Below are 16,989 nucleotides of genomic sequence, written 5' to 3'. Positions count from 1 at the left end.
AAATTTAAAATCAAAACTTCTTATCTGAACACAATTATAATACGAAAATAGTTCTACAGAAAGACATTAGTTTAGCGTAACACATTGCTATAAATTGCGAGGTTTATAGAAGGGAAAATTAAGATATTTAGTGGCAGCAAAACTGTTTAAAACGTAGATAAGAGGAATGAAGTATTCTGACGTGAAATTATGATACGACTGCACAATAATAAAGGCTCGTTTCACTCAACGAGTTTTTAAAGGGGCATACCATTTCGAGCAGCCTAACAAAACTATCTAACGCTGTGAGATTGAAACACTCATTAAAGGAACAGTCGAATTATATGGCAAAACGACTGATAAAACTGACAACAGATTTTTCAAAGTCGTAATAAATTTACATAACCAATTACGCTGCTATGACTATTATTTTTTACTTTAACTACTTATTTCAACTATACAGCCATCGTCATGTTATCTGAAACACAACATTTTACAAGTAATAGTAAATTTTTTATATAAAATGTGAGTTACGAATAATACTATTTTACATACGTTTTCAAGTCCTGAATTACGTGCAACACCGTTGTTTCTGTTGCTGTCTGTTTGTTCTGGTTATATTTTAAGTTAGTGTAACAGTAACAATAATTTTTGTGGTTTGCTCTGATTTTTCACTTATTAGTGGTCAGAAATAAATCTCAGTCTGTAGGTGACATTTAGTGACAGCATTTGTGACATATTTCAACTACAGAGTGGAATTTCTTACTGACCACTACTGAACGAATAGTCAGGAAGCACTACAAAACTAATTATTGTTGTTAAATTAACATAAAATATAGTCAGTAACAAATAGAAAGCAACAGAAACGACGATACTACATGGAAGTCAGGCTTGAAAACGTATGTGAAATCATATTTTTCATAATTCACATGAAATACACGAAATGTACCAAAATTTATAAACTTTCCAATTGCAATTAAACTGATGATGGCATTATTACTGAAATAGGCCTACAGTTCAAATAAAAAGTAATACTCAAAGCAGCCCAGACGGTTACATGTCATGTCCCTGAAAGACACAGCATCCCACAGAATTAAAAAATAATTTTTCATTTGATTGTAAATGAAAATGCTTAAATACTGTTTCAGTAGCACAAAAGACTCCAATGTTTTCCCGAAATATGTAATAACATCATTTCACGAATAACTGACGAGACAACATACCTCTGCACTCGGTCAGACTCCAATTATTGGTACACTTGTTCTGTAGAGCTGTACATCCATTACCAGAGACCATGAAAAACTACTGAAGTAGTTCCTTAGTGGGGTTCCTGGCACAGTTCACAAAACATATATAAATTTAGCCCAAAATCATTCAAAAGTAAAAAAGAGAAAGGCTCATCATATGTAAAATTTTTCAAATTTTTTGAACACTACTTTGAGCATTTCATAATGAAGGTAAATACTGATAATTTTTTTCATTACCCCAGTAAATCGCTGGGGTTGAAAATATCTTTACATTTTATCATCAGCATCTACATGTTTATGAATTACGTGCATATAACAGAGACAAGAAAAGTTTCTCTAGCAATTAAAAACAACTATGCAACATTGAATGGATAAATACCGCAACAGGAAGATTTCAGTTTGATAACTACAGCTTTATGTGAATGCGATGTGGAACAGTCATTTCCGCCCTTAAACTACACGTTTCGACTCTTACAAAAATGTAAATAAAATTTATCCTAAAATATGGTATAAGATAGGCCATATCGTTCACACATTCATTTCGTAACTGACATTACTGTACAAAACATCATGTTGTACAGTAATGTCAGTTACAAAGTGACTGTGTGGACGATGTAGCCTATTATACACCATATTCTAGTTTTACATCATGATGCATTGCTGAGTGTATTTATATGTTTCGACGATGCCATTACGGCTTTATCACATTAGGACATGGTGTAGAACAGATCTGAAGTTTGTCACTATTGACTGAAACCCGTCATCGTCGAAGGACTTTGTATTTTGATGCAAGACTGGAATAAAAGACATTTGATATCCCACAGCTGCAAGAGATACGTGAAGACAAACAACAAATATCTGAGGGATTTCGATGTGACTAAGACATTAAATTACGTAGCTTATTTAGATGTTAACAGTCTTTATTATGGACTATGACCCAATATTTACCACATGGTAGATTTGAATTTGACAACCCATATAAATTTGAGTGCATAAAATAAAGAAAATACCTGATAGTGCTAAAAGTGGATAAAGTTTTGAAGTAGATTTAGAATATTCGAAAGAATTACATGAATTACAGAAATATTTACCATTAGCTGCAGAGAATAAAATTGTTCAAAGAATGAAGAAAAGCAAATTGGTGACAACACTGAATGACAAACAGAAATATATGGGTTCACTAAAGAAATCTCAAACAGTGCCTCTCACTAGAATGAAGCTCACAAAAATACACAGGGTCTTAAAAATTAGAGCAGTCTGAGTGGATAAAGAAATGTATAGGCCAGAACACACAGGTAGGGTCCAAAGTTACAAAGGACTTTGAGAAAGGAAAACATTATTTGTCTAGGACTGGGTATCCATTAATTTGTTCAACTACTCTTATTCGATTGACTTCATCTCTAGGTGATGAGTTAGCTACAGAAGGGCACATTCTTAACAATGGTAAGATAAAAAGGAAGAAAAATGATGTACTTAACCCATTACAGTTATTTTACCGATTTTTTAAAGATTATATAGAAATTATGTGGGAATGAGATTTATCTGTAATTTTTACTTTGAGTCCAACTGCAGCAGTGTCATTCTTTGATGGAGTGATAAAAATGATGCTGGAGTTCAAATAAAAGATATTCTTCCCAAAGAAGGTAAACCTGAAGACTCTCATATCTTTCTTTAAACCACAAAACGTGGAGATTGCAGGATAGGGAGGAATAATTTTGATTCCTATATCTATTACTAATGTCTACAATCCTACAGCATCTGATATGTCGTACTTTATTTTTGTTGTTTTCCAGACAAAAAGGAAAAAATCAGTCGATTGATATTTGTTTATTTGATCACATCAAACTGCATAATATATATACAAGGAAAGGCAAAATTGAAGTTTTCCTCGAGATATATGGAATATAGACCCACCAAATATTTTTTTGAAGGATTGGACACTTTCTGTGACTTTCTTAAAGTCACAGAATATAATTGTGATGTCGGTCCACCAAATTTTATTCAGTATTATCCTATGCTTGTTGTAAATAAGACTCTAAGAATAAATGTTTTAACTACACAAAAGACAACGATGAAATACTGTGTCACATTGAATGAAAAAATTCCGAAAGGTACACTTGACTATATGGTTATGATCGGCCAGAAAGATCTGATATATGATTTTCAACACCACACTCGAACTGAAAATGTTTAACATCTCTTTTTGGAATGACAATTTTTACCAAATTTCTATTGAAATGACTGTTCTCTTTCACAATCGCATGCAGCTCCTGATTACCAACTCTCCATCTTGCTGTTGCTATTTTTATCCAGTCAGTGTGCATAGTTGTGTTTAAGTGCTCAAGAAATTTGACTTGTTTTGTTATGCGCGCTCGTAACTAGATGGTAGTGCGGAGCCATGTCATATTATCTTCATTATGGAATACTCGAAGTAGTGCCAGAAAACTTTGAAAAGTTTGTCGCGCAACAATGCTTTTTTGGGCTATATTCGTATATGATTTGTGAGCTGTGCCACGAACCCCATTAGGGAACTACTTACTGAAAAAATAATAACGCTATTGTAAATTTAAAAAGCCTAAGAAAGGTAAAAACTCACACATGCTTCATTGCAAACTGGATGTCGCATCCTCCTACATCTCTGTTCATTAATAACTCGGGGAATCTGTGTTTCAGGGAGAAGTACGCGTCTAATCCTACTTTGACCCTCTCCATGCTGCACTTGCAGTTGATGTACATCCGCTCAACGAAGGAGTCCTCTGGAACATAGATTTCCCATAGAGATTATGAAGGTAGATTTTTAGAAGGATGTTAAGTGTACAGAACACAAAAAGGATTACCATATCGACAACAGTTTTCTTGTATAAAACTTCGTACGATAGAACTGTTAAGAAATAATTTTTTTTAGATGTTTGTGATATTTGTGTCATTATCACATTTGTATAGTCCATAATCCCCTTCTTATATTGCAATCACAAATTAATACACAAAACTATAAGTTTTTGTTTTACATTTATCCATAAAAGAAATAGATCATCAATAATAAGATATAGTTGAATTATTTCTGCACTTGTACAATGTGTAATAAACTATAGCGAATTTCAGATACACCCACGCTAAGAAAGTGCTGCCCTAGATCTGCGAATAAAAGAGATAAATAATTTTTGGAAGTACAAAGTATTACATCCCAGTAGTTACACAAATTTTGATGATTCTGTGCGCATTACTTGGCGTAATATATGGCCTCTAGTGTGACAAACGTACTGACCTACGGCGTCGGGTAAGTGTGGCTGCAACCTGAGCCACTCTCGCAGTGACGTCACAGCCGCCTTGATGTCCTCCTCGTTGGTGGCCAGCTGCTTCCTGACGTACGCCACCTCCTCAGCCGTGATCCCAAAGAAGTTGTCGGTGTCTGTCATTGCTGTAAAGCAGAAAGTAGACACAGTCGCTTAAACCAGATCGCCAGTTCACTAACAGAAAAGCCCGAAGGCGTAAGTGACACTTAACCACTGACTGCTTAAAATAAATGCAAGAAGGAAGATTGGCGTTTATAAAGTCGTATCAGCAAAGTTGTATTGTTTCAAGGATTGGAAAGGAAATCAGCAGAGCCCCTTAAAAGGCATTTGCCTGGACTGATTTAGGGAAATCTCATAAAATCTGAAAAAGAGTGGCCGGACTGCTTTACGTTTCTTTTGAACGAATCTTCATTACTGTGTCATTATCCATAGATTTTATGGTGGAGTATGTGTCTTGGGATGACGGCGCTCTATTCCTAGTGAACGTCTCCACTGAACAATGCTGTAGTTCCGGTAGACCTTTTAGTGGACTAAGATTGCATTCAGGAGAAGCAACAGGTTGAAAATAACTGAATGAAGAACTCTTACTTCTCTATTAGAGACGATACTCAATATTGAGGAGGGGACGAGACCAGTAGTCAGTTTCTGCGTAGGACCCTGAATATGGAAATTAAAACAAAAGCCAGCCTAAGAAAATAAGGTAACATCAACACTAGCAGAAAATAGTTGACGGGAGTAACTTGGTTGGTTAATTTGGGGGAGGAGACGAACAGTGAGGCCATTGGTCCCATCGGATTAGGAAAAGGCGGGTAAAGAAGTCGGCCGTGCTCTTTCAAGAGACCCATCCCAGAATTTTCCAGTAGTGACTTAGGGAAATCACGGAACACCTAAATCAAGAGGGTCAGACGCGGGCTTGAAATTCATGCTCTAGAATAGGAGTCCAGTGTGCTAACCGCTCTGCCACTTTGCTCGGTACGGGAACAGGACTTTTCATAAATAGGAAGGTAGGGCAGAGAGTAATTTACTATGAATAGTCTGTGATATGATTTTGCTCATCAGGAAACAAGCCAATAATGGAGGGGAAACTGTAGACAATTGTCCCAAAGAATCAATGTGGAAAGAGGCAGTGTACTGAAGTACTGTGGAATGATGAGATCACTTCTCTAAATGTGTACACATTGCGATAATGAAAACCACAGCAGGTTGTTCAATTGGAGAGAAATTTACAGATATAACAAAGGCAATCACAGTAGCTGGTCAGTCAAACGTCGGTAAAAGGCATGTAACTCTAGCTTGGGTAACAACATACATATTTCATTGGATCAACAAAATAAGAAGATACAGAAATCTCAGACTACGACAGAAGTACAGCAGTCAAAGTCACTACGGCATAAGTACGGAGTACAGTGAAGTCAAGACGAAATGGTTACAGCAACAATGCGAATAAATCGAAAGAATAATTGTCGCCAGAAGGACAGGTCCAGCATACAGAAAAGCCAAACAACCTTCTGTGAAATTAAAAGCAAGGACCTCAACATTGAGGGTGCACTGGGGATCACACTGCCAAACCCAGAGAAGAGAGCGGATAGGTGGAATTAGTGGACTGAAGACCTCTACGAGGGGAGGAGCTGTTTGATGTTATGGTAGAAATGGGAGACAACATGGAAGACAGGGGATCAAGGATCAGAGTTAGAGAACAGAGATCAAGTAAGGTGGAAGGCACAGATAACATTCCTATGGAATTTCTAAGTATTTGGGGAAGTAACGCCCAAACGACAATTCCAGTTGCTATCTAGAATACATGCGTCTGGAGACATACCATCAGGTATTAAGAGTAACCCGAAAAAAGACGAGTAGTACAACTGAGATTAAAGTTAAACTTAACACCAGAACTGGGGAACAAGAAGTAGACAAAGCAGAGGGATTCTGCTAGCTTAGAAGCAGAATAATACATGATGAACAAGAACGGAGGACTTAAAAAAGCAGAGTGGCACAGGCAAGGACATCCCTGTTTAAAGAAATCTGTTAGTATCAAACGTCGGAGTAACTTTGAGATAGAAAATTTTGGGAACGTACTTCGGCAGAATAACATTGTAAAGCACTAAGTAACAAATTGTTTCAAAGCCAGAAAGGAAGAGATTAGAAACGTATGAACTGTGGTGTTGAAAATTAGGTGGACTGATAAGGAAAGAGGAGTTTCCTCGCAAAATGGACGAGGAGAGAAATATGTGGCAAAGACTGACCAGATGAAGCGTCAGGGAGATAGGACATCAAGAAATAACTTCCACAGTAGCTGAAGAAGATGTAGAAGCTATGAAAAGCAAGGGAATGTATCTACCGTAATACATACTAACACAAGATGTGACGTGCATGTACGATCAAGCAAATGATTATAATTTCAGAAAAACTAGATTATTTATTCAAGAGAAAGAGGTTCACAAATTGAGTAAGCCAAAGACGCTAACACGCTTTGGTCCACCTCTTCGTGTGGTGGTACACGTACATAACATCTACCGATTTCCGTCCCACTCGGGTAATTCCTTCGTGGTGCGCCGGTTTTTTTTCATAGAACGTATTTCAAAGAAGTACTTGCGGATATTGATTCTGTTACTCTGTGATGAAGAGATTGGCCCAGAAGAGGAATTCGTGAATGGCAGCATCAGAAAATTGAGAAGACTGATGACAAATCTTACTCTACCAATATATTTTGACTATGTTTCGTCGACAACATCAGAGATGGTACGTAAATCCTACGGAAGGTGAACTGCGTTAAAAAATATGAATTTAACAAGGAGCTGCAACTTTATCGTAAACCACTTTCAAATGGTGCAACAATTAAAATGGTTCAAATGGCTCTAAGCACTATGGGACTTAACATCTGAGGCCATCAGCCCCCTAGACTTAGAAGTTCATAAACTTAACCAACCTAAGGACATCACACACATCCATGCCCGAGACAGGATTCGGACCTGCGACCGTAGCAGCAGCGCGGTTCCCGGACTGAAGCGCCTAGAACCGCTCGGCCACATTATTAAAAGATGTCAAGTAACTAACTGAAAGAATTGTAAAGAATGATTTTATGTGTAATGCAGAGATTAATTGTTCTTTCAAGAGGCAAAATCTGCCGTGAAGGTTATAAAAATCTCAAATCAGTGCCATCAGGGGCTCAGTATTCTTTTGCTGGGTACCGGCTTCGGACCCCGGACTCCCTGGGGCATGAGCCTGGCAAGCATCGCTAGCAAGCTCTGGGAATGCCTCAGCGACCACTGTGCGACGTGACAGTGGAACACTGTGTGCCACAGGGAATAAGACTCTTGGCTTGACCACCCGAACCGCGAGTATGCTGAAAACGTCTTTAAGAATCCCTCCGGTCTCAAGGTGTGTTGCACGTTGATGAGACGCATGTCTATTTAGGTGGAACTGCTATTAGTGGGAAAATTCGGGAAACTGCCGTATCTGACTTTTATAGCTTACTCTGACAAGCCGGGCTCTGAGTGGATCCCATCTCCTCGCGTCCTTCACCCAGTGGCTGTTTCAAATGGCAGCGCTTTTGGCATACTGCTATCGGTTTTAAGGGAGAAGCCACTTGTGACAAATGCAGTAAGGCCGCTGCTCACGTACGAGTCGGTTGTTCATCTCCGAAGTGTGTCAATTGCTCTGCGCATCACGCTGCCCGGACTAGAGATTGCAGTAGCTTCCTTGAAGAACATCAGATACAGGAGATGAAACAAGCGATGTGTGTCCCGTATAGAGAAGCCAAAACAACCCCTGCAGCCTCATACTTTCACTACATCCTTCGCTTCAGCTCTTGAGAAACCTCTTCCGATAACCTATGCTTCTAAACAAATGGTGGCTGCCAGTGTCAGCACTAATAACTGCGTTTAAAAGTGAACTTGTTCAGCTGCAGTTATTTCAGAATCCACAGCCCTCTCTAGAATTCCAGGACACAGCAGAGCCTCCAGTGCCTTCTGAGTCAACGTTTGGTAAACAGTCTGCCAAATCTTTCCACACTAAAATCAAACAAGAAGCTCTCATCGCAGGTGAAAACTGATGGTAAACCGTAACCCCATGTTGACGTAACTCGACCTAAAGGTTCTAATGCGTCTGCCAGTGGTATGAGAAGTCTGCCCACAGGAGCCATCAACCTAAGACTGAACGTACTCCTGTTGCCAGTTCTCCACCCCAGCGCAGAGACAGTTTGAAAGTGCAGCCCCCATGATAGAGAGCTCCCATACTACAGTTGAACATCTGTGGATTCAATACGCAATTGGAAGTACCGAAACCGCGCTTACAAGGAACGCACTTTACAGCATATGAAGCCCATATGTTCCAGGCCAAGCAGTCTTTTGCAAGGATGAACAGACTGCTCTCCTCTTGGTCACTGAATACAAGCAGTAGCTACTGAAGTTTATGTGAGTCGGCGAATTACTATTTACTCTCTGTGTGTACGACCTCAGGAAGCTATAGATTCTGAGTCTCTCAGATTCTTTTAGAACGGCTCCCCATTGACCTCTTCTGCTTTGAGATTTTAATGTCCTTAGTGCATTATGGGACTTCCGTTATACTTGGCCCAAGCGGTGAGTTTTGGAGAGCGTCATGATGTCTGCGGAGCTGTGCAACCCAAAGAAAATGTTGTCCTGTACATTTTAACGCTATTGGTGGGTCATCCTCAGCCATCAACCTCCCTTTCTGTTCTCCTGCCCTCGTAGATTCTGCATGGGAAATTCTTGATGACCTTAATTCCTGTGACCACGTATTACTCACGACTCCTGTATCATTGGGTGCACTCCCTCAAAAGGCCCCGCCAAAATGGATGACCAGTAGATCCAACTGGACCCAGTTCAGCTAGATGGCTGCGTTTTAACACTGAGGCAGCGTCTAGCCATAAATGGACCGCATCTCACAAGCGCTCCACCATATCGCTGCTTTCTCCAACGTGAAGTGGTCAGGTCATCTTAGAAGCCAACCTGTACCTTGGTGGACCGATGACCGTCGCACAGTAATCTGAGTTAGGCACGTGTCTCTGTGACGGTTTAAGAAGCACCTAACGACGGAAAATATTGCAGCTTTTCGACCGGCGAGAGCCAAGGCTTGTCGTATTATTAGGGAATGCAAGAAAATATTATAGCAAGCGTTCCTGGACTCTTCGAACCACTCCATATAGCGTACAGAGAGTCATCAGGATGATTTTTGATAAATGAAGTCATTTCTCTATACCAGAGGTGCTGAAACACGGTTGTCTGCAAACAACATCCAGAGACATCACGCAGCCGATGGCAGAGCATCTTGCACCAACTACTGCCACTGTCAGCCTAGATTCAGTATTCTGTCATTACCGTGCCACCATTGAGACGAGTGGGTTAGACTTCAGGTTCAGCAATTCTGAGTCCTACAAGTACCTATTTTCCACATGGGAGATGGATTCGACACTGACTAAGGCTCTTGATAGTACTGCCAATCACGATTCAAGACTTCGATATGGCTGACAGGCCAGTCTCCCATCCAATGAAGCGAGGAATAATGACAGCTCTTCTCAAGCCAGCAAAGGATCGAACTTGTCGCAGTATTTACCAAAGCGTCGCCTGTCTAAGGAAGAACGTATGGTTAACCGACGTCTAGTCTGGATCATAGAGACCAGTGTAGATTGAGGGGATGACGATTCGCTGTCGACAACCCGATCCTAAAAAAAAAAATGGTTCAAATGGCTCTGAGCACTATGGGACTTAACATCTGTGGTCATCAGTCCCCTAGAACTTAGAACTACTTAAACCTAACTAACCTAAGGACATCACACACATCCATGCCCGAGGCAGGATTTGAACCTCCGACCGTAGCAGTCGCACGGTTCCGGACTGAGCGCCTAGAACCGCGAGACCACCGCGGCCGGCCAACCCGATCCTACTCGAGACGGTTATCCATAAGGCTTTCCTACGTAAACAGCATTGTCTATGTAGTGTTTTGACATCAAAAGGCGTAATACACCGCCTGGAAACACTGTATTGTAGAACAGCTTCATCAGTGGGGCTTCCGTGGCTTCCTCTTCTTCATCCGGTCCTCAAAATTTCACCACTTTTTTAGATACCGAGTTGGTGCTGTGCTGTCAGATAATTTTGAGCAGAAGAATGCTGTCCTCCAGGGGAGTGTTTTAAGGATTACCGTCTTTGCTACACTCTTCAACAGCATCCTGTCTACAGGAAGGAGTCCTGCACAATGTTTCTTATTTGTGGCGAATTTGAAATTTTTTGTTCGTGTTCCAAATTTGCAGCAGAGACTCGACAGTTACGACGTGCAGTGAAGCGGGTGGAAGATTAGGCTGAAAAGATGAGTTTTACATTTTCAGCAGATAATTGTGTGTGTGTGTGTTCACTTTAATCGTTGTTAGCGGCATTTTAATTTACGTGACTTGCTTATGAAGGACACCATTCTACCTCATACAGACTGCGTGACGTCTCTGGGCCTTATTTTTGGTTCGAAACTGTCGTGGTTACCACACACAAAACGCCTTAAGGCAAGGGCCCAAAAGGGCACTAATATCTTCAAGTACCTCAGCCACAGGCTTTGGGGAAATGACAGGGATCGTGTGGTCCAGTTTTATAGAGCTTTCGAAAAATCGCTGCTGGACTATGGGTGTACAGGATAAGGCTCAATGAGACCGGTTTACCCGAAGATCCTTGAAGCTGTCCGCCAGAAAATACCTACAGTAAGACTGAAGTTGGAGTCGGAAATCTTGTCGGATGGTTACCATTTTTATTGGCTACAGAAAACGTTTTGCCCATAACAAAAGAAATAAAGCACCCTGAAGACATAGTCGGGTATCACTGTAACATCACACACACACACACACACACACACACACACACACATACACACACACACCATAGACGAGTACTTAAATGATGGAAGTTGAAATTCTCAGAGTGCATTAGGAATGTTTGTGTTTAGTGTTATTACAAGGTCTGATAGAGTAAAAAGAGGCGTAAACAGCATCAACTATTCAGTGATCACTGAAGGGTACTGAGATGCCGGCACCCGTGCAAGACAGCGTTATCAGCACCTGGTTAGTTTGAAAAGGGCCTCATTGTGGGTACGCATTTGACCGGCTGGTCGAACGGGCAATATCGAGATGTGGAGGGGCGGCTAGAGGTGACAGTGGCCAGGTGTCGCACTGCATGGGAACGTGTGGGCGTGCGTAGTCTTCTTCAAGGTTAGGATCGGCCACGTCTAACTGCCACAAGGGAAGGTAGGCGCATTGTGCGCCAAACACTTCGTAACTCTTTCACATCTGAGCCTGCTACCTTAGAACATCTAATGGATTCCATGCAACATTCTGTGCCATCCTGTATCACTGGTGAGAACGCAGAAGCTCTTACTAGCCTCTCCTATGGCAATATCGTGGATAATTTTTTTTTAACAAGGCAGTGCTCATTCACACGAAGCACACTATGTCTATGTACTGTCTGTGTGATGTTGAGGTACTCTGGTAGCACAACAGTTCCCCAGATCCGTCCACTACAGGGCGTGTCTGGGACCAGCTCGGGCACAACTCCGTCCCAGTGGCAGTATATCCAGGATGACAAGGACCAGTTACAACAGCAATGGGCCAGCTTGCCTCAGGAGAGAATAAAACGGCCTCATGACTCCGTTCACAGCCTGCTCTGTGCTTGCGTCCAGGTGCGACAGTACCTAACGTTTATTGGTGCTGAGTTGCTCTGTCATACAGCATCCTAGACGAGCAAACCACTTCCATCTTTACCTGAAATTACTCGTATTGTAGGTCCTTAGGATATGTACCGCCCTATTTAAAAAGAACAGCATGAAATATTGATAGGATCGGGCCGCGCATGTCCAGTTGCCTCTGTCCCCATTAGAAACGTCAATAGCGCATAGTGAACATGCGTTTTCTAAAATATATTCATGCAGTAGACTCTCGCCTTAAAATTTTTTTTTATTTTGAAAAGCATGTCACACTACTTTTTCAGTTGTTTAGAAACCCTACATGCGGTTAAGAAAATGAGAAAAACTCATTTCCCTTCGTAATACAATTGTGATGATGTGGCTTTGAATGAAGACTCATAAGAAGTACATGTTTTGTGCTTTACAACCCAATATTCAAGACAAGTTGTTTTAATCGTGTATTTATCTTAAGCTACATACTACAACATGCTGAAATCATGCGGTGCCAGTGATTTTCACATTTTGCACTTACTAAGTTTCTTATTTGGATGAGCAAATGGCCTTTGGACGAATTGTCCACGGATCAATCCAAGATGCTGGTGAGACACACAGGCAATAGTTTGTATCCTTTTCCACGACAGTGTGGGTTCTGTCCAGACGAACTGGTGACCTGCAAAACGAATATTTGAAACATTAATGAACCTCTAAAGACTGTCTCAGGAGCTTAACTTGTTATTGGCCTAGTTGTTCGTTTCCATATGTTACCTGTTGAACAGAGATCACTAGACACTCGACCTAATTTGAAGTTCATATGAAATTACTTTTTCAGATAATTTACAAAACCGACACATGGTTAGGAATCACCACTAGTTGTGTAGCGAAGATTAATTATCTTATTGGTCCTAGAAAACTCACACTGTAATTCACCTTGAATTGATTACAAATTTTTCTGCGTACTTGTTTGAAGACTTAAAGAACTTGAAATGTATTGACCCTTAAATTATTCAGTACACATCAGTCGAAATCAGATTTATTTAGCAGAGATAGGTGAAACTTACGATCTTTCCTCAATGTAGGCTCTTCATGAAAGTATACGGAAACAATTCCCATTGTGCAGTATAATTGCACAGGCCAGTAATAGGTTAACGCAAAAATGCCGCTCTCTCCATCTTACATGTTTGTTACTGACTTACATCCGTAAAACGTAAAACTGTTCTGTCCCGATTCGATACAGAATTTTGTGATATATGTTCTTTGTTTTACATGTATATGATGTGTAATATGTTAGCACTGTATAATTTTTGTTTGATGGTGGCAAATGAATCACATAGGATGAAAACAGATCGTATTTTTGGCGGAGTTAAGCATTAAATGGATGGAACAAAGATTTGCATGATGAATCTATATTATATTTGTTCACTTCACGGGGGTGGATACTACAAGCATGAATATTCATACATATTACCATCTGTACTTATGGCGTGACAACTTAAATGTACCTCTCCGAAAATTCACAATGAAAACATACTGATTGAAATTCTTTTGTAAAATTTAGTGTCATTGTGGACGTTTCAACATCAGTCTGAGTTTTAGTTTTCATAGGGTTGGGAACTGGTCATATTTTCGAATACGTTTCGATTTACATACACAGCAACGGGCCTAATGTTGAAACTCTGTAGTCCATAGATGGAGTACGTAATGGAGTGTGGTGTGAAAGGGCATCACTGTAAAACTGGTCTTTAGAAAAGTCTATACCTTCAACGGAAACTCCTTACTTCAAAACAGTAAGTGGTTGGATATTTATCGAATCTGATGTACGCTGCAGACATTGCTGGAGCAAGAGATGATGTCCATCTTCGATGGTAAACCATATCATAGATTTCATAGTAGTGGGAAAACACGAATAGGCAAACATTATAGGACTGCGATGAAATAAGAGGTGACCAGTTGGCTGCCGAAGTAGTGTTTTCTGACTTTCTTCTGTGCACCGCACGCAGTGATAATTATGGTCTTAACACGGTTAGCTTAACATGTACCTTGTCTCGAGCCTCCGTTAAATTATCACATTCACGAATGTTGGCAGCTGTTTTGGTAACACAGCCTCAGTCAGAGTAATCAGTGGCGAGGTTCTTGAACTTTTTGGTCGAGCGAATATTCTCAAAATATAGAGAAAGTTTCTTATCTCATGTGGTCTCGTGTCTTGCCACGATTAATCACCGGTTTTTGTGGTTAGTCTTCTGCCCAAGTTCTCATCCGATGCAACGCCCATGAGTACTAGGTAATTAAATTTACTTGCTAAGCAGGTAACAGAAAATAAATAAACGTGATACCTACTGCATGGAATCTATGACCGTGCTAATTCTCTGTGACAGATGTTGTAAGCAATGAAAGAAGGAAGGTGGTAGAATATAACGTAAGTAGAGGTTGTTATTCTTTCTGGCCCAGCAGTGACACATATTCACACCCGAGAAATTGCCGTCCATTCGCAAGACAAGTGCTACGCAATCTAATAGTGCAAGTACCGAATGGCATATAGGCCACAAGCTTTTTCGAGCCTAAAGGTACTGAGTTCAACCTCCAGCGTGAGCGGTTATCCCAAATTCGAATCCCGCGGCCTCAGGCCCAAGTTTCGAGTGCTCGCTTGTATTAATATTTTAGAACATAATTACACGGAATTGTGCTAGATTATTTGTATGTAAATGTTATAACAAGAGCCCGAAGGCTTTGGGCTCAAGTCCCCCATGTGCAAGTATAGTAATTAACCCTCAAATCCTGTAAAAATTTTAATTTTCAAAGTCTAGTGCTATGGGCTAAATTTCAGTGCGAACACTGAAAGTAGAGCGCAAATAGTTTAATTTACATTGCATTAAAATCCAGAGCTTGTTGAGCGCTCCAGTTTCTTACATATATTCCAATACCGGCTTTATAATTTTCAGTACATCTTCAATATGCATATAAAATCACACTGAAGAGCCAAAGAAACTGGTACATATCGTGTAGGGCCCCCGGGAGCACGCAGAAGTGTCGCAACTGGAAGTGGCATGGACTCGACTAATGTCTCAAGTAATGCTGGGGCGAACTGACACCACGAACCCTGCAGGGTTCTCCATAAATCCGTAAGAATTCGACGGGATGGAGATCATTTCTGAACAGAACGTTGCAAGGCGTCCCAGATATACTCAATAATGGTCATGAGTGGGGATTTTTGTGGCCATTGGAAGTGTTTAAACTCAGAACAGGGTCCCTAGAGTCACCCTGTAGCAATTTTGGTCTTTTAGCGTGTTGCATTGTCCTCCTAGCATTGCCCAAATCTTTTAGAATACACAATGATCAGACAGGGTACTTAGGTACAGTCACCTCTCAGAGTCGTATCTAGATGTATCAGGGTTTCCACATCACTCCAAATGCACACGCCCCACACTATTACAGAGCCTCCTTCAGCTTGAACAGTCCCCTGTTGACATGCAGAGTCAATGAATTCAGCCGGCCGGAGTGGCCGAGCGGTTAAAGGTGCTACAATCTGGAACCGCACGACCGCTACGGTCGCAGGTTCGAATCCTGCCACGGGCATGGATGTGTGTGATGTCCTTAGGTTAGTTAGGTTTAAGTAGTTCTAAGTTCTAGGGGACTTATGACCACAGCAGTTGAGTCCCATAGTGCTCAGAGCCATTTGAACCATTTTGAATCAATGAATTCATGACTTGTGCCCGTCCATTCCTCGATAAAATTTGAAACGAGACTTGTCCGACCAGGCAACATGTTCCCAATCATCAACAGTCCAATGTTGGTGTTGACGGACCCAGGTGAGGCTTGAAGGTGTGTGTCGCACATTCATCAAGAGTACACGAGTGGGCCTTCGGCTCCGAAAGCCCATATGGATGATGTTTCGTTGAATGGTTTGCACGCTGACACTTGTTGATGGCCCAGCACTGAAATCTGCAGCAATTTTTGCAAGGGTTGCTCTTCTGTCAGGTTGAGCGATTCTCTTTAGTCGTCATTGGTCCAGTTCTTGTAAGATCTTTTCGCGGCTGCAGGGATGTTGGTTGGTTGGTTTGTTTGAAAGACGGGTGGAAGGGACCAAACTATGTGGTCTTCGGTCCCTTGTTCCTAATAAAACAATGCCACAAATGTGAGAATAAAACAGACGAGACATATAACACAAAACGGAAAGAAAGGAAAGACCACAAGAACGAAGGAAAGGCAACAACACTAAAATGAACAAAAGAAGACAAGAAAACAACAGAGAGATGCAAGAAACTGTTAGAAGAGAGTAAAACAAGGAAGCAGATTACAGTTGATGGCTGACCACGAAAATAAAAAGGAAAAGCCAGCCACCCTGCAACACATTAAAACCTCAACCCTAAAAGCACTAGGATGGCGGACACAGAGGGACAAAGGACATGCGATGATAAAACCTACCCTCGCAAATGAGGAACTGATAGTGCCAGAACTATTGTAGCGTCGGCGTAAGACGATGTCGTACGTACACGATGGAGGCATTCAAATTTTCTCTTAGCCTTAGCGTTGGTCAGTCAGTCCAGGGTCTTGTACTACATGATCTTCATTTCTTTCTGAAGAGTCCTGCAGTCTGGCGATCAAGGCGATTGGAGCTCTCCGCATTTGATACATATGGGAGTTGGGGCACATGGCGTATTGGGATGTGAGGAGCGTCCACAATCTTGACATGTGTACAACAGGAAGGCATATGGCTGAACTTTCAGCACTTAAAGCACCGCTTCGGGGAAGGATATAGGGCTTTACATCACAGCAGTAGACCATCACGTTAACCTTCTTGG

At 41.1% G+C, this 16,989-nt stretch overlaps 1 protein-coding gene across 1 annotated transcript in view; it reads right to left on the bottom strand.

Moving 5' to 3' along the window:
• LOC126187955 (clavesin-1-like) overlaps positions 1-16,989 on the bottom strand; it is a 63,031-nt gene that overhangs the window by 26,356 nt on the left and 19,686 nt on the right. The window contains exons 2-3 of the mRNA XM_049929334.1: positions 4,492-4,644; positions 3,823-3,982 (exon numbers count right to left, since the gene is read on the bottom strand). Coding sequence (XP_049785291.1) covers positions 3,823-3,982; positions 4,492-4,642 — 311 coding nt within the window. The 5' untranslated portion in view covers positions 4,643-4,644. The remainder of the gene's footprint in view (positions 1-3,822; positions 3,983-4,491; positions 4,645-16,989) is intronic.

The sequence above is a fragment of the Schistocerca cancellata genome, chromosome 5 (genome assembly GCF_023864275.1).
Source record: "Schistocerca cancellata isolate TAMUIC-IGC-003103 chromosome 5, iqSchCanc2.1, whole genome shotgun sequence".
Lineage (NCBI taxonomy): Eukaryota > Metazoa > Arthropoda > Insecta > Orthoptera > Acrididae > Schistocerca > Schistocerca cancellata.
This window is presented reverse-complemented; position numbering and strand designations above follow the sequence as displayed.